Below are 24,339 nucleotides of genomic sequence, written 5' to 3' on the forward strand. Positions count from 1 at the left end.
ATACGCGTGATCACAGTGCAAGTCGGAGGAAATTACTTTGACGAAAAATTCCCCCGACCAGAACGGGAATCGAACCCGAACACCCGGCATGTTAGTTATGACGCTAACCACTCGGCCAAGGGAGCAGTTCTTGCTAGCGAGAAATTTCGTTGATGCCATCCTGCATACAATGTGTTGTAATTTGAAGCCACTTTTAATTCGGAAACCATGTATGGATTTGTGAAAACTGAATGATCAATTTAAAAGACCTCAGCCACCAAGAACAAGCATAAACAAAATAAATCGGTTTATATTATGTGTCATATTATGTCACTTTAGAATGCATTGTGAAATGTATTGTGAAAAACTTTTAATAACTCTTCTTTGAAAGGTTTAATGGCCCTGAAAAAGGCCGTGTTTTACGGTGGCTGGTTTTGCCACCAAAGCAGTCTATATAAACAAACTTTTTCCTTCTACCTGCAGCCGTTTTGCGATTGCGTTTGCCACTCGCTGAAACTTGTTGTTGCCACCGAACCGAATGTGCTCTGTTCTGTAGGCGGGTTTTCTTATTGTCGTGAGCAGCTTTGAAAGCCAACTCGAGCACTCCGGCGGGCGAAATTCTATAAGCGCTATTAGGTATACTGGTGCTCCGGCACCAATCCGTTGATGCGATGTGATGTGAAACGATGCCATACAATCGAACTGATTTACGGTTTGAAAGAGAATGATATATTTTTCTTCTTCTTCTTTGTTTTTAAGAGGCTTTAAACTTTGCAGTTCATTCGCCTCTAGCCCGGTGAAGAGCCACAATAAGACCAGCCCAGAGGGGACTGGTGAAAAGGGAAACCAAAAACAAAATAACATCCATTAGATCTGTCCGCTCGACTCTCGGTTAAAGAAGAAGGTAGGAAGGGATCCTATGCTTCATAAGATATTTAATATAAGCTGTAAAGGGAAGTAAGTATTTAATGATCCGAGGACCAAAGCGGTAACGCAGCACAAGTGACCCAGCGAAAGGCGTGCTCCAAAAACAAAAACAAAAACAAAAAGGCCCCTTTCAGGAGGATAGGAAGAAAAGGAGTGGTAAGGATTTGGGTGGGATTAAAAGGAATGGATTAGGGAGGAGTGACATGGGTAGGAAAAGGGGAAGGAGTAGGTATGGATAGGTATGGCTTTTGAAATTGTAAATTAGTTAGTTGGCATTTGTTAGTAATTTATTCTTTTTTTTATATGTATATATATTTTATTTAATTTTATTTTATTTTATACATGTATACACATACACATATTTATATGTATTTAAAAAGTATTGAGTGTCAGGAATCGCCATCAATTCCACTGAGTGAAATGGAGGACAACTCCCGGCCTTTAGAGAAAATATAATATTAGACTAGGAACCGCCACTCACCTTACCATCTCCAAAAACAAGGTGAGAGTCGGTTTCCGGTCCTACGATTATGAAAGTTATTTAAAGAAATAATCCGATTAAATATAATATGAATAAGTGAAAGCCTGGAGACCGCCCTCCGTCCCATCCCTCCTTAAATAAGGCGGAAGGTGGCTCCAGGTCTTTCGATTTATTTATTGATTTTATTATTTTATGAAAAGTATGGTAAATAGTATCAAGAGATCGAAGGCTGGAGCCGCCGTCCATTCCACCTCCTTCATAAATAAGGTGGAAGGCAACTCTGGGCCGTTCGGTTTAACTAAAATAATATTGATTGATATAAAAATGCTGCAGATCAAAGGTTAAATTTATGTAATAGAAGGAATTATTTATTTGTTTTAATTATTACCCTTTGGAGGGCTGGAAACTTTCCTGGTGTGTGTGTTATTTGTGTTAGTGTTATTTTTATTTGGAGTGGAGTGGTATAGAGTGTTAGCATGTGATTGTTGATTGTTGTTATATGGGTGTTTATTGTTGGTGTGTGTGTGTGTTGTTTCTTTCATTTATTTGATTTGTTTGTTCGTTCCTTGTCCGTTTCCGTTGAACTTCTTTGGTTTGCTTGTTTTCCTCATCAGAAGACTTATGTTCTTCAGAAGATATTCCTTTGTTCGAGATTTTCCTTTTATTTTGACGTAGGACTACGTCTAACCGGAAGATATAGGGGGTGAAATGGAAATCTAGGCACTGAACAAGTAGGAAAAAATGCAAGATTTGGAACGCTTATAACTCGAGCATTTCTCAATAGATCGCAAAGGTTTTTGCATCAATTGATAGGAAATATATCTACGCATCTATCATAACGAATAACATTTCATTTTTCTTGAGATAAATAATTGAATAATTGTGAAATATCAAGCATTGTCAAAATGCACTATGTGCCCATTTTTGATTGGTCCATTTTGTGCTCCTCAAATCGTACCGACCAATACGGGCAACCAGAGCAGCAGCGAAATAGAATGAAGCACGATTGGAAAGGAAAAAGAAAAAAAATGAACGAAACATTGGTCGCAGTCTCACACATGCGTAATTCTCGAGCCAGCCAGTCAGCTTAAAAATCCCCGCTCCGCTGCCGTAACGATCATTCTCATTCAAACCGTACACCACATCGGTTCGCATCACAACACATCAACAAACCAACCCAAGCAGCCATGTCTGGACATGGTAAAGGAGGAAAAGTGAAGGGAAAGGCAAAATCCCGCTCGTACCGTGTTGATCTGGAGTTCCCCGCAAGGGTAGCTATTCCGAGCGCGTTAGTACCAGTGCACCAGTCCACCTAGCCGGCGTTATATAGTTTCGGCCGCCGAAGTGATCGAGTTAGCTGGCAAAGCTGCTCTCGACGATAAGAAAATCCGCATTCGGAACAGAACACATTCGGTTCGGTGGACATCAAGACAACAGGCAGCTGCAGCGAGTGGCGAGTGGCAAACGCAATCGCAAAATGAAATCCGGTAGCAGAAGAAAAAAGTTTGTTCTTCATACAAACTGCTTTGGTGGCAAATCCAGAACAAGGCGGCATCGAAGGCGTTCGAAATGGTTTTTTTCAAAACCACGAGTACTAAGTTTTCCAAATTGGAACCATTCCATAAAACAAGGCGCTTTTCAGGGCCATTAAACCTTCCAAAAAAGAGTTTAGGAAATACAGTTCACTGCTTTCTAAAACATTATCCAAAATAATAATAAAACACAAATTGATTTTTTCATAATTTGTTTGCCAGTATGTGAATTTGGCAGTTGTTCTGAGCTTAGTGATAGTTGGGGACTTTCCTGATTATTCAATTTTCACCATTTCTTAAATTGTTTCCAGATTGAAAGTACAGTAGTTTACAATTAGTTCGACATTTAGCTAATTGGACGGACTTATTTAGTTGGACATTTTTGTAAACATAGAGATCCAAATTATGACCCCACATTGAAAGTCGACACTGTACCACTGTCATCGCAAATGTTCAATTACAGGTTAAAATCGCCTCCAATGCGACACTGAGTGGCGCTTCGGCACGTCGCATTGAATGTAATTTACTGTACAACATGTCACAAAGCTGGATGGGAAGACATTTTCCAATTGTGAAAGCTGTGGCGAGTGGCAAACGCAATCGCTAAACAGGAAGGTTTAGCCGAATAAGATGGGGATATCGAGTGATAACAAAACAATAAACTCTTTAGGTTGAAGATAATTTTGTGATCCTGAAAAGGATTCTTTTTAGCCTGCATGTGAATCCAACGAGCGAACAAATCGTAATGAATGTATTTTTTTGCCATCGCTCCCTTTTAACGCTCATTCGTTCGTCTCGTTGGACTCGCCCCTCTGGCTGAGTCTGCCGATTTGTCTCTATCCTGTCAGTGTGTACCGCTAGAGTATAAACACGCGGACCCCAAAAAAATATTTTATTTTCTTTCAAACCGTAAACCCGTGTGGTTGTACGGCATCGGCATCGTGAACGTAACAAAGAAGGACAAGTTAAGGGAAAGGCAAAGTCTCACTCGAACCGTGCAGGTCTCCAGTTCCCTGTTGGTCGCATTCACTGATTGCTCCGCAAGGGTAACTAGGCCGAACGGATTGGTGCCGGAGCACCAGTATGCCTAACAGCGATTATAGAGTTTCGGCCGTCGGAGTGCTCGAGTTGGCTTGCAAAGCTGCTCACGACAATCAGAAAACCCGCATCAAGAACAGAGCAGCTTCGGTTCGGCGCTCATCAAGGCAACAATTAGTTTCAGTGAGTGGCAAAGTGTTTCCTCGGCACGTCGCATTAAGTGTAATTTACTGAACAATATGTCACAAGCTGGATGGGAAGAAATTTTCCAACTGTGAAAGCTGTGGCGAGTGGCAAACGCAATAGCTAAACAGGAAGGTTTAACCGAACAAGATGGGAATATCGAGTAATAACAAAAACACAACACCAAAGGTTCTTTTCAGAACCATCAACATATTCATAAAGAGTAAACAGTAAACTAATCCATTTTTCAGGTAGATAGGTAGGTATTCACGTAGGAAAAGAAAATAAAACAATATATTTAAAATATATATTTAACAAAAGCTGTCCCCTTTGTATAGTCCTACGTCACTCCGGTTATGTCCCTGACAATACCCACCCGTCTTTTTATTCCTAATTTCAATGTATTCCATTGGATTATCTGATTCCTCTTCGGTTTGCATGTCCTGTCTATCCTCTTCAGATTCTATATTCTTTTGTTCCTCCATTTCTTCTTCTTCTGATTCTTCGGAATCTTCTTCAGATTCATCTATCGAGCTTTCCGTTTCATTGCCTGAAATAATGGATTGGCTATTATCCCGATTGGGTCTAGCGGAATTACATTGGCATTTGCATTGAGTGCAGCCATCTACTGTTGTTTGGATGGTATTAAGTCTGTCCTGCAGCACACTGGAATAGGTTATTCCATTGTTCTGGAGGTCATACTTTTTCCTAGCTTCGTTGTGAGATATTCCCTCATCTACTCTTATTCTGGTTATGTTGTTTTCTCTTACCCATATTGGGCACGTCCTGTTGGATGAGGTATGATCACCCTTACAGTTGACGCAAAATTCAGGGGATTTACAGATTTTGTTTCCGGAATTATTTATTTTGTGGTCTTTTCCACAGTTTTTGCAGAGTGGAGTATTTCGTCTGCACCGTTTTGTTGTGTGCCCAAAGCGGTAACACTTAAAACATTGCATGGGGTTCGGATAATAATTCCTAGTCCCTGCTCGAAGAAATCAAAAATTTATATATTCAGGAACAACAGTTCCACGAATGGTCAGAATTAATGTTGGTGTGGCTATAATCGAATCATTATCTTTCCTGGTGATACGCTTTACCTCGATCACTTTTTGATCGGCCAGTTCTCTTAATAATTCATCTTCCTTTAAGTCTAGAACTTCACGACAGGTGACAACGCATTTGCGTTGATTTAGAGTCGGATGGTGAATAATTTCTATTGGGGTGTCATCAATTAGCTTGTTAATTGAAAGTAAATTATCGATAACATCCTTTTCTCTTACTGAGAGTACATATTGAATTCGGTTTTTGTCGTCTCGTTGTAGTCTTGCACTTTCTAAGGATCCTGCCTTGGCAACTGTCTTGCTTACAAGAAAGGGGTTCGAGGGAAGGATATCTTCCCCTGTGGCCCGTAATAGAAGAATTTCAAGATCACCACTCAGTGGGTCAGCCCATAATGGAGTGGTACGTTGGATTGGTCTTCCACGGTAACGGTTTGTAGCCCGGCCTCCTGGAGGTCCGGAACTACTGGAAGCCATTTTTGTTGCCTAGCTACACTCCAGGTGTAGCCGGCGAAAAAGTCGTCAGATATTGATACACTTCCCTTATTTGGGATATATGTCCGTAAAAGCTCTTGTATGAAATCTAAAATTCAAGCACCTATATTTATAAAACAAAACTTGCCGATTGCCTGGAGAAACGCGAAGAAGAAGGGGTACTTCCCGATTTACACCTTCACTTCTAGCCTCTGAGGGCAATTTAGCACTACACTATTTTTTATTTGATCGTGATTTTTCTTTTTAATAACTAATGTGTTTCTATTATAATGAAAATTCAGTTCAAGAATCACCAAAAGCACTTAAAAACACCCGAAAAGCTCTACTCACTGTTGGAGGGATCCCCACAATCCGAAGAAAGATAGCGTTTGTGACGCCACCGATCGCGCCTTTTTCTTGTAGGAGTGCAAGGGAGCACCGCTAACAGCGGTTAAAACGCCGCGGATGAATGAAGATGCTCTGCTGTTTTCTCTGATGAACTGTGAATATAGAAAGAAATCGTTAGAATCGTAAAAATTAATTGTATTGAAATTTAATTTGTAGGATTAGCCTTGATACAGGCTGATTTATCGCATTTGGAAATATAGAGTATGTAGTCGTTTAGTATAAATTAAACACAAGAATACACAACACTTACATGCATTGAATTAAAACTTAAATCTAGAATTAAATAAGTAAAAATTATAACTGTTCTACATACAACGGTACACAAAATTGAGTATCTCTTGTCACTACACTACCACAAATAATAGTTATAACATAGATAACACAAACGAAAAGGAAACACTTAGAAAGGCATGCAGGAACAGACTGAAATGAAACATTGCTACTAATATACACCAATAAAATTGCCGGCCAAGCTAGTAGCCAACCGATCTTGGACAAATATAGAAGTGTTGAAACTTTGTACCACAGTCGTAAAATACATTAAAGGCAATATTTTTTATACGAGAAAGGAAGTTTTTTCGGTAATTTACGGAATCTGGATTTTGTGATTCCGTACGTGAAATTAAGTGCAAAAGTTCTACGTATCAGATTTGGAGTTAGAAAGAAAACGGAGGGTTGTGAACGCGATAATTGGAGCGTGTAATTGCTGGATTGTGGATTCCTGCTTTCTCCCATCCAACGAATCAAGGAGAAGGTAAACAGAGTATAAAAGCAGAAAATTTTATTTAAAAACTCTTTCGTAAGGCGCTAAAAACATGACCGTCTCGATCGAGTGTCAGTAGCACCGTGATGATATATTTTTCTGAGGGTCCGCGCGTTTTGTACTTTGGCGGTACACGCTCACAGGATAGAGATAAATCAGCAGACTCAGCCAAAGGGGCGAGTCCAACGAGACGAACGAATGAGCGTTAAAAGGCAGCGATGGCAAAAAAATACATTCATTACTATTTGTTCGCTCGTTGGATTCACATGCAGTTGTTTCTAACAAACACGAAGGTACCGAAGACTAGTGGAATAATGGAAAAGCCGCCAAAAAGTTCGGCACGGCGCAGAAGAATATCTCGGAAACCGACAAGAAGGAGGAGAAGGAATCATATGCTATCTACATCATAAGGTGCTGCATCCGGATCATCCCGATACCGGTTTCTCATCGAAGGCGATGAGCGTCATGAGCTTCGTCAATGCATCTTTGAGCGTATGGTAGCGGAAGCCCCGCGTCTGACCCACTACAATAAGTGGACAACCATTACGGCGAGGGAAATTCAGATCGCAATCAGTCTGTTGCTGACCGGTGAACTTGCATGCGGTTTCCGAAGGTACCAAAGCGGTGAAGAAGTATACCAGCTCCAAATAAAGAGCGTTTTCCGACTGCTGATTCGAAAGCAAACACTAAAAAGGGTCCTTTTCAGGACCACAAAACCATCTTTAATCTAAAGAGTTTATTGTTTTGTTATCACTCGATATACCCATCTTGTTCGGCTAAACCTTCCTGTTTAGCGATTGCGTTTGCCACTCGCCACAGGATTCACAGTTGGAAAATTTCTTCCCATCCAGCTTGGGACATGTTGTACTGTAAATTACATTTAATGCGATATGCCGAAGCACCACTCAGTGTCGCATTGGAGGCGATTTTAACCTGTAATTAAACATTTGCGATGACAGTGATACAGCTTTCACAGTTGGAAAATTTTATCCCATCCAGCTTGGGACATGTTGGGTCATAACTTGGACCCCGAACTCCATGTTTACAAAAATGTCCAACTAAATATGTCGCATTACAGGTCCGTCCAATTAGCTAAATGTCGAACTAAATGTAAATTAATGTACTTTCAATCTGGAAGCAATTTAAGAATTGAATAATCGAGAAAGTCTCCAACCATCAATACGCTCAGTACAACTGCCAAATTCTCAAACTCATCATATTCTGGCAAACAAATTGTGAAAAAATCAATTTGTGTTTTATTATTATTTTGGATAACATTTTAGAATGCATTGAACTGTATTTCGTAAACCCTTTTTTGAAAGATTTAATGGCCCTGATAAGCGCCATGTTTTATGGAATGGTTCCAATTTAGAAAACTTAGTACTCGTGGTTTTGAAAAAAACCATTTCGAACGCCCTCGATGCCGCCTTGTTCTGGATTTGCCACCAAAGCAGTTTGTATAAAGAACAAACTTTTTTCTTCTGCTACCTGATGCCGTTTTGCGATTGCGTTTGCCACTCGCCACTCGCTGCAACTGCCTGTTGTTGTCTTGATGTCCACCGAACTGAATGTGGTCTGTTCCTAATGCGGGTTTTCTTATCGTCGCAAGCAGCTTTGCCAGTCAACTCGATCACTTCGGCGGCCGAAACTATATAACGCCGGCTAGGTGGACTGGTGCACTGGTACTAACGCGCTCGGCCTAGCTACCCTTGCGGAGCAATTGGTGGATACACATACGGGGAACTGTAGACCAACACTGTTCGAGCGGGATTTTGCCTTTCCCTTCACTTTTCCTCCTTTGCCATGTCCAGACATGGCTGCTTGTGTTGGTTTGTTGATGTGATGTGATGCGAAACGATGTGGTGTACGGTTTAGATGAGAATGATCGTTACGGAAGGAAGGAAGGTCTTGTATTATAGAGACTTTAAACTTTTGCAGTTCATTCGTCTCTAGCCTTGAGAAAGGCCCTGTTCCAATGTGGAAGAAATCTGATCATTCCTAGTTTAACTCTCAACATAAGCAACCCTCGTTGCCATCGTGACGGTGTACGTGGTTAGCGTTGTCATGGACTCTGATGCACATAAACATCACTAATGGAACATGTTGGAAATAATAGTTGAGGGAAATGAGAGAAAATAAAGTCAGTTCATATCCAAGTGTAAAGTACGCGTTTTATTCCGTATAAGTGAAAAGGCCATTTATTTCCGATTCCCTCTGGTGTTGCTGTGGACGTGCCCTTGCACAATTCCTCTAGAAGAGCAGGAAGTGATCCTTATTACTTCAGCTCTCTCAGCATTGACCAGAATTTTTGAGAAGACTTTACAGTCCATAGCTCGTTCCCCCGGTCGGAACATTGGTCCTTCGAACCGGATCTCGAGCTAGTTTTTGAAGATTGTGATTGGCTATCACTAGTAAACAAAATAAACAGTGAAGTGCGAAAAAACAAATCGTGAACATTAGTGAACAAACCGAAAGAGAAAGAGTGAAAGTTGAAAATGTTACCTCGCACACCATTGAATAGTGGCAAACGGCAAACGCCTTTGAAGATTGTAGAAATGAATGAAGATAGTGACGAAGAGTTTCAAGGCTTTGCACAAACAAAGAATCCGGAAGCAAAAAGGTTGTGTCGCCAGCGTGATCGTGTTCTTTCCAAGGTTGAAAGGATACAAGCTGCCGTGGAAAACCCAGAGAACACATTAAATCATCCGCACCTGAAAGTCTATTCCTCGAACCTGGAATCCGCTTATCAAGAATATTGTAAACTTGATGACCAACGAACGATGCTTCGAAGAGGAGGATCAATTGAACGAAGATTATTCATTCTTCGAGGATCTCTATTTCGAATTGGCAACAAAAATTGAAGCTCTAATGATAAACGTCAAATCAGAACCAAGTGTGCAGTCTTCGATGCAAAATATGCAATCAATTCTCATTCAGCAACAACCTCTGAAGGCCCCAATACCCACTTTTGATGGGCGCTATGAGAATTGGCCAAAGTTTAAGGCTATGTTCTTGGATATAATGTCGAGGTCCAGTGATTCAGATGCGATTAAACTTTATCATTTGGACAAAGCGTTGATAGGTAACGCAGCAGGAATACTTGACGCCAAAACGATAAACGAGAACAATTATCTGAACGCGTGGGACATTTTGAATGAACGGTACGAAAATCCCCGTGTGATCATCGACACCCACATAAGAAGTTTATTATCGCTGAGAAAGATGACTGCTGAAACGTATCGAGAACTCCGTCAATTGGTAGACGATTGCATCAGACATGTGGAAAGTTTGCGATTTATGAAGCAAGAATTAAGCGGTGTCTCAGAACTATACGTAGTATACCTACTAGCAGCAGCTTTAGATAAAAATACTCGCAAACAGTGGGAAGCTACAATCCAGCGAGGTCAGCTTCCGAATTATGCTGATACCATATCATTTTTGAAGAAACAGTGTAACATATTGGAAAATTGTGAAACCGCATCGACCACTCGAATTCAACCCACAGTGAAACCAATCCTTAATACATCGCCAAGAATAGTCGGTATGAAAAGTTTTGCAACAACAAAGGATTTAAATGCTCCCGCTGCATTATGCGATGTTTGCAAGCTGCCTCATAAGAACTTCCAGTGTGACATCCTGAAGAACATGATAGTTACAGAACGAGTGGAGAAGGTTCGATCTCTCGGAATGTGCTTCAATTGCTTGCGTGTAGGTCATTGTATAAGAAATTGCCCTTCCGACGGAAAATGTTTAAAATGCGGTCGACGTCACCATACCCTGTTACATGATGATGTTGCATCTAGAGAAAAACAATCCAACTATAAATCTGATCCGGAAAGAAGCGTGTCGAATCCAGCTGTTGCATCATTGAGTGATGATGAACCAATAATTCCGAAATCAAGAGTAGCCAACACTATTGCCAATACTTGTTCGATAAGGATCAACCCGAGAAAGAATGTTTGCCTGCTGACAGCGTTAGTGAATATAATCGATAAACACGACAAGCCTCATCCGTGCAGAGTGCTTTTGGACTGTGGATCCCAAATAAACCTAATTTCAAAAGATATAGTGGACAAAATAGGAGCAGAAATATCCCCAGTGAATATTCAGATTTCGGGAGTGAACAACAAGTCCAGCAGAAGCATTGGAAAGGCGAACATCGAGGTTCATTCCAGATGTAGTGATTATCAAACAACACTAGAATGTTACGTGACACCATCAGTTACCGGAATTATTCCAAATGTGAAATTCGACGTGAGCAGCTGGAATATTCCCGCTTGTTTTCAACTTGCTGATCCAGAATTCAATAGGCCAAATACAATAGACATGCTGATTGGTAACGGTCACTTTTTCAATATACTAAAGTCCGGAGAATTCAAGCTAGAGGAGCATTTACCGTCGTTGAGAGATACCCAGCTTGGATGGGTCGTCACAGGAGAATATGCAGAGCAGCCCAAATATTCATCATATCCACTATATTCGCACCCAGTTACCGTGGAACAAGTATACGATGCCATAAAGGAATTCTGGAAAATCGAGGAAGTTTCAACCAAATCAGCATTGTCTTCTGAAGAAGAAGAATGTGAACAACATTTCGCAAGTACCTTTCGAAGAGACCCATCCGGCAGATTCGTTGTACAATTACCATTGAAGGAGAATATCAACCAGCTCAGTGATTGTCGTTCTCTCGCTTTGAAACGATTCTACCTTTTGGAGCAACGATTGTCACGGAATATAAATCTTCGCGAGCAGTATGTTGCTTTCATGAAAGAATATCAGCAACTGAATCATCTCAAACCAATCAACGAACTAAAGGATCATCCTAGCCTTCAGAAGTTTTACCTGCCCCATCATGCTGTGTTGCGTCCAGACAGCTCATCGACAAAATGCAGAGTAGTTTTTGATGCTTCAGCAAAACCGCCGGGAAATGCAATGTCATTGAACGATGTACTCAAAGTGGGAGGTACCATTCAACCAGACCTCATCTCGTTGGTCTTACGTTTTCGCAATCACCGAGTGGCTTTTACGGCAGATATTAGCAAAATGTACCGCCAAATTCAATTAGAACCCAGTCAGACCAGCTTACAACGAATATTTTGGAGAGATAACCCAGGAGACCCGCTCCGCGTCTATGAATTATCAACGGTTACCTACGGTACGGCCAGCGCTCCTTTTTTAGCTACGCGTTGTCTAGTACAGTTGGCACAAGAAGGAAGATCGAGATTTCCATTAGGTGCATCCACGACTGAAGAGGAGTTTTATATGGATGATATGCTTTCGGGGGATAACAGCTTGCAGGAAGCTTTGGAGCGTCAACGACAGGTAAAGGAGTTACTTGCTAGTGGCCAATTTCCAATACACAAGTGGTGCTCCAATAGCCATGTGTTCTTACAGCAGATACCTATAGAAGAACGAGAACAAAGCAAATCTTTGGAAATACAAGGTGCAAATCCGATTATAAAGGTGCTTGGCATAGTTTGGAACTCAGAAACGGATGAATTTCTGTTCGTTCCAAAACCAATGATTTCAACTTCCTCGTCTGAACCGGTTACAAAACGAAAAATTCTTTCGACGATAGCAAGATTATTTGATCCTCTAGGATTCCTGTCGCCATTCATGGTCCGTCTTAAACTCTTGATGCAGCATTTATGGAGAAGTAAACACGCCTGGGATGAAGCAGTCGATGAAGAGGTCCAATATTCCTGGCAACAAATCCAAAAGGCACTTACCGAATTAAATAATATTAAAATTCCTCGGCGTGTAACATGTGATGGAGCTGTGTTTTTCGAGATCCATGGATTTGCTGATGCGTCACAAGATGCTTACGGTGCATGCGTTTATCTACGTAGTGTACTGGCAGATGGGACTGCAAGACTCCATTTGCTCTGCAGTAAATCCAAAGTGGCACCTTTGAAGGAGATGACAATACCCCGTTTGGAGCTATGTGCAGCATTGCTCTTGTCTCGTTTGATAACCAGCGTTTTGCCAGCCATGAAGATGTCCGTAAAGCAAGTCGTTCTGTGGACGGATAGTCAGATCGTACTGGCATGGCTGAAGAAGTCACCAGAGAAATTGCAGCCGTTCGTCAGAAGCCGTGTTGTAACTATTCGAGAAGAAACTAGTAATTTCCGGTGGCAATATGTTAGAACACATGAGAATCCCGCTGATATCGTGTCACGTGGACAGATGCCAGCTGAATTGAGGAAAAACAAATTGTGGTGGCATGGCCCGCCATTTCTTACTACCAATGAGTATGAGCATTCTATTCCTGAGGATATAGTTGAAGAAGAATTACCGGAAATGAAATTGTGTCAAGCAGTGCTAGTGAAAAGTCAGTCCAAAGAACCAGATGTGTTTCTAAAATACAGTTCCTTTCGAAAATTACAACGAATTGTAGCTCTTCTGTTGCGTTTTAGCAAAAATTGTAAGGAGAAAACGTTCATCAAACGAGAATTTAATCCAATACCGACGATAAAAGAGATGAGGAATAGCTTGGAAACAATCATCCGAGTTATTCAGCATAATGCATATGAAGAAGAAATCGCTCTCGTGAAGTCAGGTCAACCTTGCCGCACAATTAGAAGTCTCAATCCGATATGGGTAGATGAAATTCTCCGAGTGGGTGGCCGCTTAGAACATTCTCAGTTATCTTTTGGAGCTAAACATCCAATGATTATGCCTGGTCAACATCACGTGACTACTCTTCTAATCCGCCAGCTACATGAAGAACATCTACATCTAGGATTGTCTGGATTAATTTCTGTTCTTCGTCGAAGATTTTGGGTGACAAATGTAGCTACCACAGTAAAAAGAGTCATTCGATCTTGTGTACGATGTTTCAAGGTGCGTCCATCACAAACATCTCAACTGATGGGTATGTTACCAGCGTTTCGAGTGAATCCCGCTCCACCGTTTTCAGTTACTGGCATTGATTACGCCGGCCCATTCCTAATAAAGCACGGACTTCGAAAAAATATCCTGTTGAAGGCTTACTTATCAGTATTTATATGCATGGTTACACGAGCGGTGCATTTAGAAGTTGTATCTGATCTATCTACAGATGCTTTTATCGCAGCACTACAAAGATTTGTGAGTCGACGAGGATTACCGCAAAAAATATATAGCGACAATGGTACGAATTTCCGAGGAGCTCATCACGAATTGAATGAATTGTACCGTTTATTTCTAAAGCAGCAGACGCAACATCAAATATCATATTTCTGCCAAGCAAAAGGTATAGAATGGCATTTCATTCCTCCAGATGCACCGGAGTTCGGCGGAATTTGGGAAGCTGCTGTGAAAAGCGCTAAAACTCATTTAAGACGTATAATTGGAACAGCCAAACTAAATTTTGAAGAACTTTCAACTGTTTTTACTAAAATCGAAGCTGTACTAAATTCGCGGCCTATGTTTGTGACCTCATCCGATCCAAATTCAGCGGAAGTTATAACGCCAGCACACTATTTAGTTGGACGCCCACTCACCGCAGTTCCGGAACCTTCTTACGAGAATGTGCAAAGTAATCGTTTAGATAGATGGGAATATCTGAGAAAACTGCGAGACGATTTCTGGAGGTCCTGGAAACATGATTACCTTCAAAGTCTTCAACTTCGAAAGAAAAACCAGAAACTCATGACCAACTTGAAACCTGGAATGGTAGTTCTAGTGCAAAACAAAAATTTGCCGCCATTGCAGTGGAAAATGGGAGTGATCGAGAAAACTTTTCCGGGGAATGATAATTTGGTGAGAGCTGTAGATGTTCGTTGCGATAACACAATTTTTCGTCGTCCGGTTACCAAATTATCTGTTTTACCGATTGAAGACAACACTTCATTGAAATAATATTTCAACGCGGCGGAGTATGTTCCAATGTGGAAGAAATCTGATCATTCCTAGTTTAACTCTCAACATAAGCAACCCTCGTTGCCATCGTGACGGTGTACGTGGTTAGCGTTGTCATGGACTCTGATGCACATAAACATCACTAATGGAACATGTTGGAAATAATAGTTGAGGGAAATGAGAGAAAATAAAGTCAGTTCATATCCAAGTGTAAAGTACGCGTTTTATTCCGTATAAGTGAAAAGGCCATTTATTTCCGATTCCCTCTGGTGTTGCTGTGGACGTGCCCTTGCACAATTCCTCTAGAAGAGCAGGAAGTGATCCTTATTACTTCAGCTCTCTCAGCATTGACCAGAATTTTTGAGAAGACTTTACAGTCCATAGCTCGTTCCCCCGGTCGGAACAGGCCCTTTGAAAACTCTACTCTATTTACTCCAGCGCTACCACCTCCACCCTCTTGCCTTGAGAAAGACACTCGATCCCTCGCCGTCCAGCTCGTCCAGCAACGATGTTGTCCAGTCGGTGTCCACACAAAGAATGATCGTTACGGCAGCGGAGCGGGGATTTTTAAGCTGACTGGCTGGCTCGAGAATTACGCATGTGTGAGACTGCGACCAATGTTTCGTTCATATTTTTTCTTTTTCCTTTCCAATCGTGCTTCATTGTATTTCGCTGCTGCTCTGGTTGCCCGTTTTGGTCGGTACGATTTGAGGAGCACAAAATGGACCAATCAAAAATGGGCACATAGTGCATTTGAACAATGCTTGTTATTTCACAATTATTCAATTATTTATCTCAAGAAAAATGAAACTTTATTCGTTATGATAGACGCGTAGATATATTTCCTATCAATTGATGCAAAAACCTTTGCGATCTATTGAGAAATGCTCGAGTTATAAGCGTTCCAAATCTTGCATTTTTTCCTACTTGTTCAGTGCCTAGGTTTTCATTTCACACCCTATATCTTCCGGTTAGACGTAGTCCTACGTCAAAACTATGAATCATATGATCGTAAAAGAAACGGATTTATTTATTTATTCTGGATCGTTCCGACCTTATCTCTTTTACCCCAGCACAAAAATAAACTATGAATCATACTATCTGCAAAGAGAATTGTATGAAGTTTATTTAGCACGAGCTTATTGATAATTCTGGTTCTAGGTCGTCGCAAACGCCTCTCTGGTTTCGAGATATGTTATGTAAAAAAAAAGGTTCACGTGGAACTACCTTAGCTTAGCAATCATTCGTTTGTATTGATTAAATTCTTGATTGAATGAAACAGTTTCCAAATTCAATTGAGTTCAATATATTTGCTCTGTGAGTGAAAAAAATGAACAAATGCCGTGTAAAGTCAATTCATTTATTGTGATTGATTGTTCTTCGTTACTTCGTAAATTTAATGACGGACCTTTTACGTTTGGTATGATGACTAGAACAAAATATATGTACGGAAGAATTATCAAACGTTTGATGAACCAGCCTAAGGCTGAAAATCTTTCCAATAAAGACAACAAAAAAATTATCAAACGATTATTTTATTTTACATTTCCCTCTGAAGTTTACATCCCAAAAGTGTACATACTTCTCGAATCTCGAATTTGCTTGAAACTGGGAAGTTCATTCGCTTCTAGTGGCTGCACGATTTTCCCAGGTTCCTAAGTTTAGAAGATCATGTTAGGACAGACATATTCCACTCTGCACAAAGGCAAGGTCTTCTTTTTGGCTTTAAGAGGGTTTAAACTTTTCAGTTCACTCGCCTCTAGGCTCTTTCGTGTGCTTGCAATGCCGATTTCGCTGCTTGGTTTTCAAGTCTGTGTTAGTCGGAACAAAAATACCCCCGACTTGCATGAATTTGAAATACCGATTTCTCCAGGCACCTTGGTTCAGAAATCTCTATTAGGGAACACATTTCGGTGGGAACAAAAGCTCCCCCTACTTTCGTGTGTTCTTTTTCTTCTTTTTGGCTTTAAGAGGGTTTAAACTTTTCAGTTCACTCGCCTCTAGGTTCTTTCGTGTGCTTGCAATGCCGATTTCGCTGCTTGGTTTTCAAGTCTGTGTTAGGGAACATTTTTCGATGAGAACAAAAGTCCCCCTACTTTCATGTATTTGCAATGCCGATTTCCCCAAGGCTGCTTGGTTTTGATGGTTGTGTTAGGGAAACCGTAAATCGGGCCAATCAAAACGATGCAGTTAGGGCGTTTAGATAACGCCTAATATTTTACAGTTATTCAATTGTTTATCTATTGAAAAACAACATTTTGTTAGTTGCGATAGATGCGTAGAAATATTTCCTATCAAGTGATGCAAACATCTCTCCTATCCAGTACGAAATGTTCGAGCTATAAGCATTCGAAATCTTTCATTTTTTCCTGCATGTTCTGTGTTTAGGTTTTCATTTTACCCTCCATATATTCCGGTTAGACGTAGTCCCACGTCAAAATCTCAGCTTGTTTCAGAATGCTCCTCGTAGTACGTCACGCTCCGAATAGCGAACGAACAGTGAGTGTGTTTGACGGTCCGTCGCACACTTTGATATAAGCTTTAAAGTAAGCAATAATTTCTTACTTACACGTTGACGCTTAGTTCGTCTGCTAACCTGTAAAGAAACCAGACACAATGTTGGAAATCGACTATCGCTTTTGGCATCACCATCTGTTCAGTTCCACGCTGACCGAACTGAAGCGACAGCATCGAGCAGCACGTATATTCTGCACACAACACCACAAACCACGAGTACCCCTCCCACAGCGCAATTATGAGCCAGTCATCGCTAAGGCACGCTGTGCTCGACGGCATTAAAATGCACGCTTGTCGCGGCACTGCATTCAGTTTTGCGTGAGCAGTGGTGCAGTGCACATCGGAGCAAGCAGCAGCAGCAAGAAGATCAACAACAACAGCAGCAGCAACTGCATCGTCGGTAGTAAGAATTTGCACCGCCGGCAAGAAGAAACCCGTTTCGGTGCCACATCATAAATGTAACGGGCCTACTGCGGAGCGCATCAGTCGTTATCCAACCTTCGCGAAGTGAACATCGAAGTAAAATAGAAATTAAAAAGAGAAAAACAATAAAACTACCGCAATAAAAAGCGTAAAGGGTGTGTCACATCAAATTGCATCACGGAAAAAACGCTGTAGAAATTTATTTTTTAGGAATTATATCTTCAGCTTTCGCTCATAATCAGATAAGAGTATATAGATCACGTTGGCCATGCTTCACTGTCAATTTTTCGTAAATTTGGAAAAATGTCGTCGAACGAAAAAGAGCGTCGTGAATTAATCCTGCGCACTCATTTCGAGAATCCGGAGTTGTCACATCGGGACATCGGTAAGATGCTGGGAATCGTCCAATCCACGGTCAGCAGAGTACTAAAACGATACTTCGAGAACCTAACCATCGACCGGAAGGTGAAGAACGGCAAAAATGGATGTTCCGTCAGTGAAAAAGATCACAAGCGCGTAGTTAAGCAGTTTAGACGTGATCCGAGAAGTTCGGTCCGGGATGTCGCCAATAAGCTAAATTTGTCAAGTTCATTCGTCCAGCGGACCAAGCAGCGGGAGGGCCTGCGTACATACAAGGTTCAGAAGGCTCCTAACCGCGACGAAAGGCAAAACATGGTGGGGAAGATGCGAGCCCGGAAGCTGTACACCGAAATGCTGACGAAGCCGCATTGCCTGGTAATGGACGACGAAACCTACGTCAAAGCGGACTTTCGTCAGCTGCCGGGCCTGTTGTTCTTCTCCGCAGAGGACAAATTCAGCGTTCCGGAGGAGATTCGCAAGCAGAAACTATCCAAGTTTGTCAAAAAGTACATGGTGTGGCAAGCGATCTACTCTTGCGGAAAGCGGAGCGCCCCCTTCGTGATGACCGGCACGGTAAACGGGCAGGTTTACCTTAAGGAGTGCCTACAGAAGCGCTTACTACCACTATTGAAGCAGCACGAGGGCCCGACCATCTTCTGGCCGGATCTCGCTTCGTGCCACTATTCAAAGGACGTGTTGGAGTGGTACGAAGCCAACGGGGTCACCTTCGTGCCAAAGAAAATGAACCCGCCCAACGCGCCGGGGCTTCGCCCAATAGAGAAATATTGGGCGATTATGAAGCAGGCCCTCCGGAAGAACCCAAAAGTTGTCAAATCGGAGGCGGACTTCAAGAGAAAATGGATTTCTGTTAAAAAAAAACTATAACCTCACGTTGTACAGAACCTTATGGACGGGGTAAAGAGGAAGGTGCGAGCATACGGGCTTGGGCTCGAAGTATGAATAAAAAGAAAATGCCAAAAGTTGTTTAATAGTTTTTATTTTACTGTCTAAAATTTTCAAAAGGATCGGTCTACTGGGCGAATTTCTACAGTGTTTTTTCCGTGATGCAATTTGATGTGACACCCTTTAAAGGTTTTCAATCCCGTTCCCGCTGGGAACGCGAACACCCTTATCGACCGGCGCAATTACAGTCCACTGCAGCCCCAACACCATTATTTACCAAATTTAGTCACGGTGCGAACTAACTGCTCTCTAGTGTGATTAGGACAGAACTAGGTGACTCCTGCAAACACGCCAAGCAAACCCGCAAAGTAACGTTCGCATCTTGCATTTTCCTGTGCGTTTCATTTTTTAAGGTCGGCTTTCAGAATCTGCACCAAACCCATGCATAGCTCTGTTTGGAGTCTCACGCAGGCACGAGGATAATGAACAGCCGCCTCTGACTGGGGAACAGCCGCACTTCCTTGGTGAACAGACGCTCAGATAAGTCAGCTTCCTTGTCAGCATGCAACCAAGATTCGACCAGGGTTGGTTACCCGATCTTCACTACGGTTACTTGTACTCCTTTCGACACCGTGAATGACTTATTTGTGACCTTTTTCTGACCATCAATTTTCTGAATTTAACACGTTAAGTGCCACGGTTTTATAGCGACTCTATGGATATTTTTAAACGTATTAGGACCATCGTTTCTTATCGTAGTGGAAGGTATTTTGTTCCAAAATGAATGCTTATATTAGTTACCTTTATTATCATATGTTATACTGTCATTCATCGAAGACTGACGCAGCCTGAGCGAAAACTCGGTGTCAGACACCGGTGACTGACGTGGCAGTCAACGTGTTAAACATTGTTTCCGGATTGAGTTTGGTATCAAAATGCAGCGCATATCTAGTAGGATCTGTAGAGAGTATTTTCCAGCGGTAACATTTATTTTCGGTGGAAGACTGAGGAGGAAAATTGTAGGATTTCCTGTTGTCATTCTGTGAAATATGTTGCATAGTACTATTTTTGGTTTATTTTTTTTGGGAAATTTTGCAAAAAGATCAATCCTTCTGCAATTAACAGCCCATTCGCTTAAATTCCATCGTCCATTCATCGGCCCTTGTCAATGCAATTCAATTCGACTTCTGATAGCGACGAATTAGCGACGGTTCTCGGTCAGTAGCGATGTGGCTTCTTCACACCTCATGTGGCTGAGGCACTTTTCCGAGCTGCTTTCGTTGTACCTTACCATCAGTAGATCTACGAGCTATCTGCTTGGTCTCAATGAAACGAGTTCTCACGGTACGAGAGTAGAGGTAGCAGTGGACGAAATCAAAGGAAGCGTCATGTTTATACTCATCCGTTCGGCTCAACTGCAGAAGAGAAATGGAATTGGAAAAGAAGAGCATAATGCATAGGCGTCTGAGTGCGACCGTCGTCATCTCACATCACCGAATCAACTGAATGGATTTCCAGAGCGTATGCGAGTTTATATGCGGTTTCAATTACCTGTTTTCAATAAAATTTCAAAGCTATTGAAACAAGTTATTGGGTCAATTATCAACAATCATATAACTCGGGGACGTTTTGTCTTTCGAATGAAATGATTATCATACCACTCCGTTCAGCCGGAAAAGAGGTATTAACGTTCAAAACCTTGCAGTCAAGCGTCACTCTCTCGTTTTCGAAATTTTGAACATACACCCCGGTACAGAAATGAAAGACGTAGTCCTACGTCAAAACCATCATAACGAAATTTCATCACTGAAAGATGAAAATTATGTCAAAACACTATTAACCCCAATGGGTGCAGCAAAAATATGAAGCTTTATTAGAATTGCATTCAGTATTATTTCTCATTCTTGGTTTTGGTACTAATTTTGTTTTCATTTTAGAAGAAAGTTTGGATGATGCATGTGACATTGCTTCTCATATTTTGGTTTGGCGAGTATATGCATCCAATGACAATTTGACAGTGAACCAAAGTTGATTTTCAGGTACGTTTAAGTATTCTTGCAAAAAAACAGAATAAGTTATTTTTTTGTTTGTTTCTAGTGTACGTTATGTATATATTATCATTAGAATCGTCTTGAACACATTGTTATTGTTTTTAATTTGAACTGTGCCGAAATTGATTCCAGTTTTGATTCTGTTTATTGTTCACCACTGAAACATTGTTGAGACTATAGCAGTTCTGCAATAAACAATTCAGAAGTGTTATGACATCCTGTATTTTCTTCATTTGCCACACGTCTCACAATTTATGCAAAAAAATGTTTTAATTACAAGAAGAAACAGTTTGAAGGCATTAACACGTACTGGTCGCTTGCATGACATTATTATAAAACACATGTCGACTCGTTTTCGTCAATCGAAGATATTAGGCAAGTGCATTAAATGGTTCCTCTTCTGTAGGCGAGCAAAACTTTACTGCACAATACCCGAAAAGTCTGTTTAACCGGGGGAGAACAATCTTAAAACCACGATCGAAAAACTTGCATTTTCTTACAATCAATATGTTTGCTTCGTTCATGTTACCATTTACCCCCACCTGTCAAATTTTACCAAGGTTTTTGAGGTAGAACTACGTCTTTCAGGAAGGGTGCCAAATCAGAAAACAGGTCAGGTTTTTATGAAATAAAGTTAACGTTAATAACTATTTTCATTGTGAACGAATTTTCATAATTTGCATACCAATCGAATCGGAAATTCTCTAAGATTTGTTTGATATGCTATACATCACAATTCACTAATATTTCAAATTCAGATTTTAAATTCACGAAAACTGGAAGAGCTTCCTTTTTCCCATACATTTGTTCTACCGATTTATGTGCTAACCCTACCCGTATTTCGAATATTTGCATCAATTGATAGGAAATATTTCTACGCGTCTATCTGAATTCATAAAATGTTATTTATCATGAGATGAACAATTGAATAACTGTAAAATGTCAAGCGTTATCTAAACGCCCTAACAGCCATGTTTCGATTGGCGCAATTTACGGTTCCCCCAATGCAGACTTAAAAATCGATGTACCTGTGGAAATCCGCTTTGAAAATATACATGCAAGTCAGGGGTATTTTTGTTCCTACTGAGCTGTGTTTCCCTAACACGGACTTCCAAATCACTGTGCCTGTGGGAATCTGCTTCGTCATAACATGCAAGTCGGGGGTATTTTTCCCCCCTGAGCTGTGTTTCCCTAACACGGAGACTAACACTAATTGAAATGTCATTATGAAAAATCCAAGTTACGGGATGGTCCAAATCACCCCGACTTGCCCAACTTCAATACCGCAAATAACATGTTGCCAAAAAGTTAGAACATCGCACGTGCTAACAAAAATCAGATCTAATAAACTTTGCCATGCGTGAAAGGTCGTGAAACGAGTAGATAAAAAAAGACGGGGGGGTAATGTCAGGGACATAACCGGAGTGACGTAGGACTATACAAAGGGGACAGCTTTTGTTAAATATATATTTTAAATATATTGTTTTATTTTCTTTTCCTACGTGAATACGTGAACCTACGTGAACCTATCTACCTGAAATATGGATTAGTTTACTGTTTACTCTTTATGAATATGTTGATGGTTCTGAAAAGAACCTTTGGTGTTGTGTTTTTGTTATTACTCGATATTCCCATCTTGTTCGGTTAAACCTTCCTGTTTAGCTATTGCGTTTGCCACTCGCCACAGTTTTCACAGTTGGAAAATTTCTTCCCATCCAGCTTGTGACATATTGTTCAGTAAATTACACTTAATGCGACGTGTCGGAGAAACACTTTGCCACTCACTGAAACTAATTGTTGCCTTGATGAGCGCCGAACCGAAGCTGCTCTGTACTTGATGCGGGTTTTCTGATTGTCGTGAGCAGCTTTGCAAGCCAACTCGAGCACTCCGACGGCCGAAACTCTATAATCGCTGTTAGGTATACTGGTGCTCCGGCACCACTCCGTTCGGCCTAGTTACCCTTGCGGAGCAATCAGTGAATGCGACCAACAGGGAACTGAAGACCTGCACGGTTCGGGTGAGACTTTGCCTTTCCCTTAACTTGTCCTTCTTTGTTACGTTCACGATGCCGATGCCGTACAACCACACGGGTTTACGGTTTGAAAGAAAATAAAATATTTTTTTGGGGTCCGCGTGTTTTATACTCTAGCGGTACACACTCACAGGATAGAGACAAATCGGCAGACTCAGCCAGAGGGGCGAGTCCAACGAGACGAACGAATGAGCGTTAAAAGGGAGCGATGGCAAAAAAATACATTCATTACGATTTGTTCGCTCGTTGGATTCACATGCAGGCTAAAAAGGGTCCTTTTCAGGATCACAAAATTATCTTCAACCTAAAGAGTTTATTGTTTTGTTATCACTCGATATCCCCATCTTGTTCGGCTAAACCTTCCTGTTTAGCGATTGCGTTTGCCACTCGCCACAGCTTTCACAATTGGAAAATTTCTTCCCATCCAGCTTTGTGACATGTTGTACAGTAAATTACATTCAATGCGACGTGCCGAAGCGCCACTCAGTGTCGCATTGGAGGCGATTTTAACCTGTAATTGAACATTTGCGATGACAGTGGTACAGTGTCGACTTTCAATGTGGGGTCATAATTTAGATCTCTATGTTTACAAAAATGTCCAACTAAATAAGTCCGTCCAATTAGCTAAATGTCGAACTAATTGTAAATTACTGTACTTTCAATCTGGAAACAATTTAAGAATTGGTGAAAATTGAATAATCGGGAATGTCCCCAACTATCACTAAGCTCAGAACAACTGCCAAATTCACATACTGGCAAACAAATTATGAAAAAATCAATTTGTGTTTTATTATTATTTTGGATAATGTTTTAGAAAGCAGTGAACTGTATTTCCTAAACTCTTTTTTGGAAGGTTTAATGGCCCTGAAAAGCGCCTTGTTTTATGGAATGGTTCCAATTTGGAAAACTTAGTACTCGTGGTTTTGAAAAAAACCATTTCGAACGCCTTCGATGCCGCCTTGTTCTGGATTTGCCACCAAAGCAGTTTGTATGAAGAACAAACTTTTTTCTTCTGCTACCGGATGTCATTTTGCGATTGCGTTTGCCACTCGCCACTCGCTGCAACTGCCTGTTGTCTTGATGTCCACCGAACCGAATGTGTTCTGTTCCGAATGCGGATTTTCTTATCGTCGAGAGCAGCTTTGTCAGCTAACTCGATCACTTCGGCGGCCGAAACTATATAACGCCGGCTAGGTGGACTGGTGCACTGGTACTAACGCGCTCGGCCTAGCTACCCTTGCGGGGAACTCCAGATCAACACGGTTCGAGCGGGATTTTGCCTTTCCCTTCACTTTTCCTCCTTTACCATGTCTAGACATGGCTGCTTGGGTTGGTTTGTTGATGTGTTGTAATGCGAACCGATG

The 24,339-nt window shown here is 41.3% G+C and overlaps 1 protein-coding gene across 3 annotated transcripts in view; it reads left to right on the top strand.

Moving 5' to 3' along the window:
• Positions 1–24,339, top strand: part of LOC129764232 (JNK-interacting protein 3) — a 211,645-nt gene that overhangs the window by 177,637 nt on the left and 9,669 nt on the right. Inside the window, exon 11 of one of the 3 annotated variants that reach the window (XM_055763114.1) lies at positions 20,829–20,930. The exons of the other annotated variants lie outside the window; for them this stretch is intronic. Coding sequence (XP_055619089.1) covers positions 20,829–20,923 — 95 coding nt within the window. The 3' untranslated portion in view covers positions 20,924–20,930. The remainder of the gene's footprint in view (positions 1–20,828; positions 20,931–24,339) is intronic. 3 annotated transcript variants of the gene reach the window in all.

The sequence above is a fragment of the Toxorhynchites rutilus genome, chromosome 2 (assembly GCF_029784135.1).
Source record: "Toxorhynchites rutilus septentrionalis strain SRP chromosome 2, ASM2978413v1, whole genome shotgun sequence".
Classification (NCBI taxonomy): domain Eukaryota; kingdom Metazoa; phylum Arthropoda; class Insecta; order Diptera; family Culicidae; genus Toxorhynchites; species Toxorhynchites rutilus.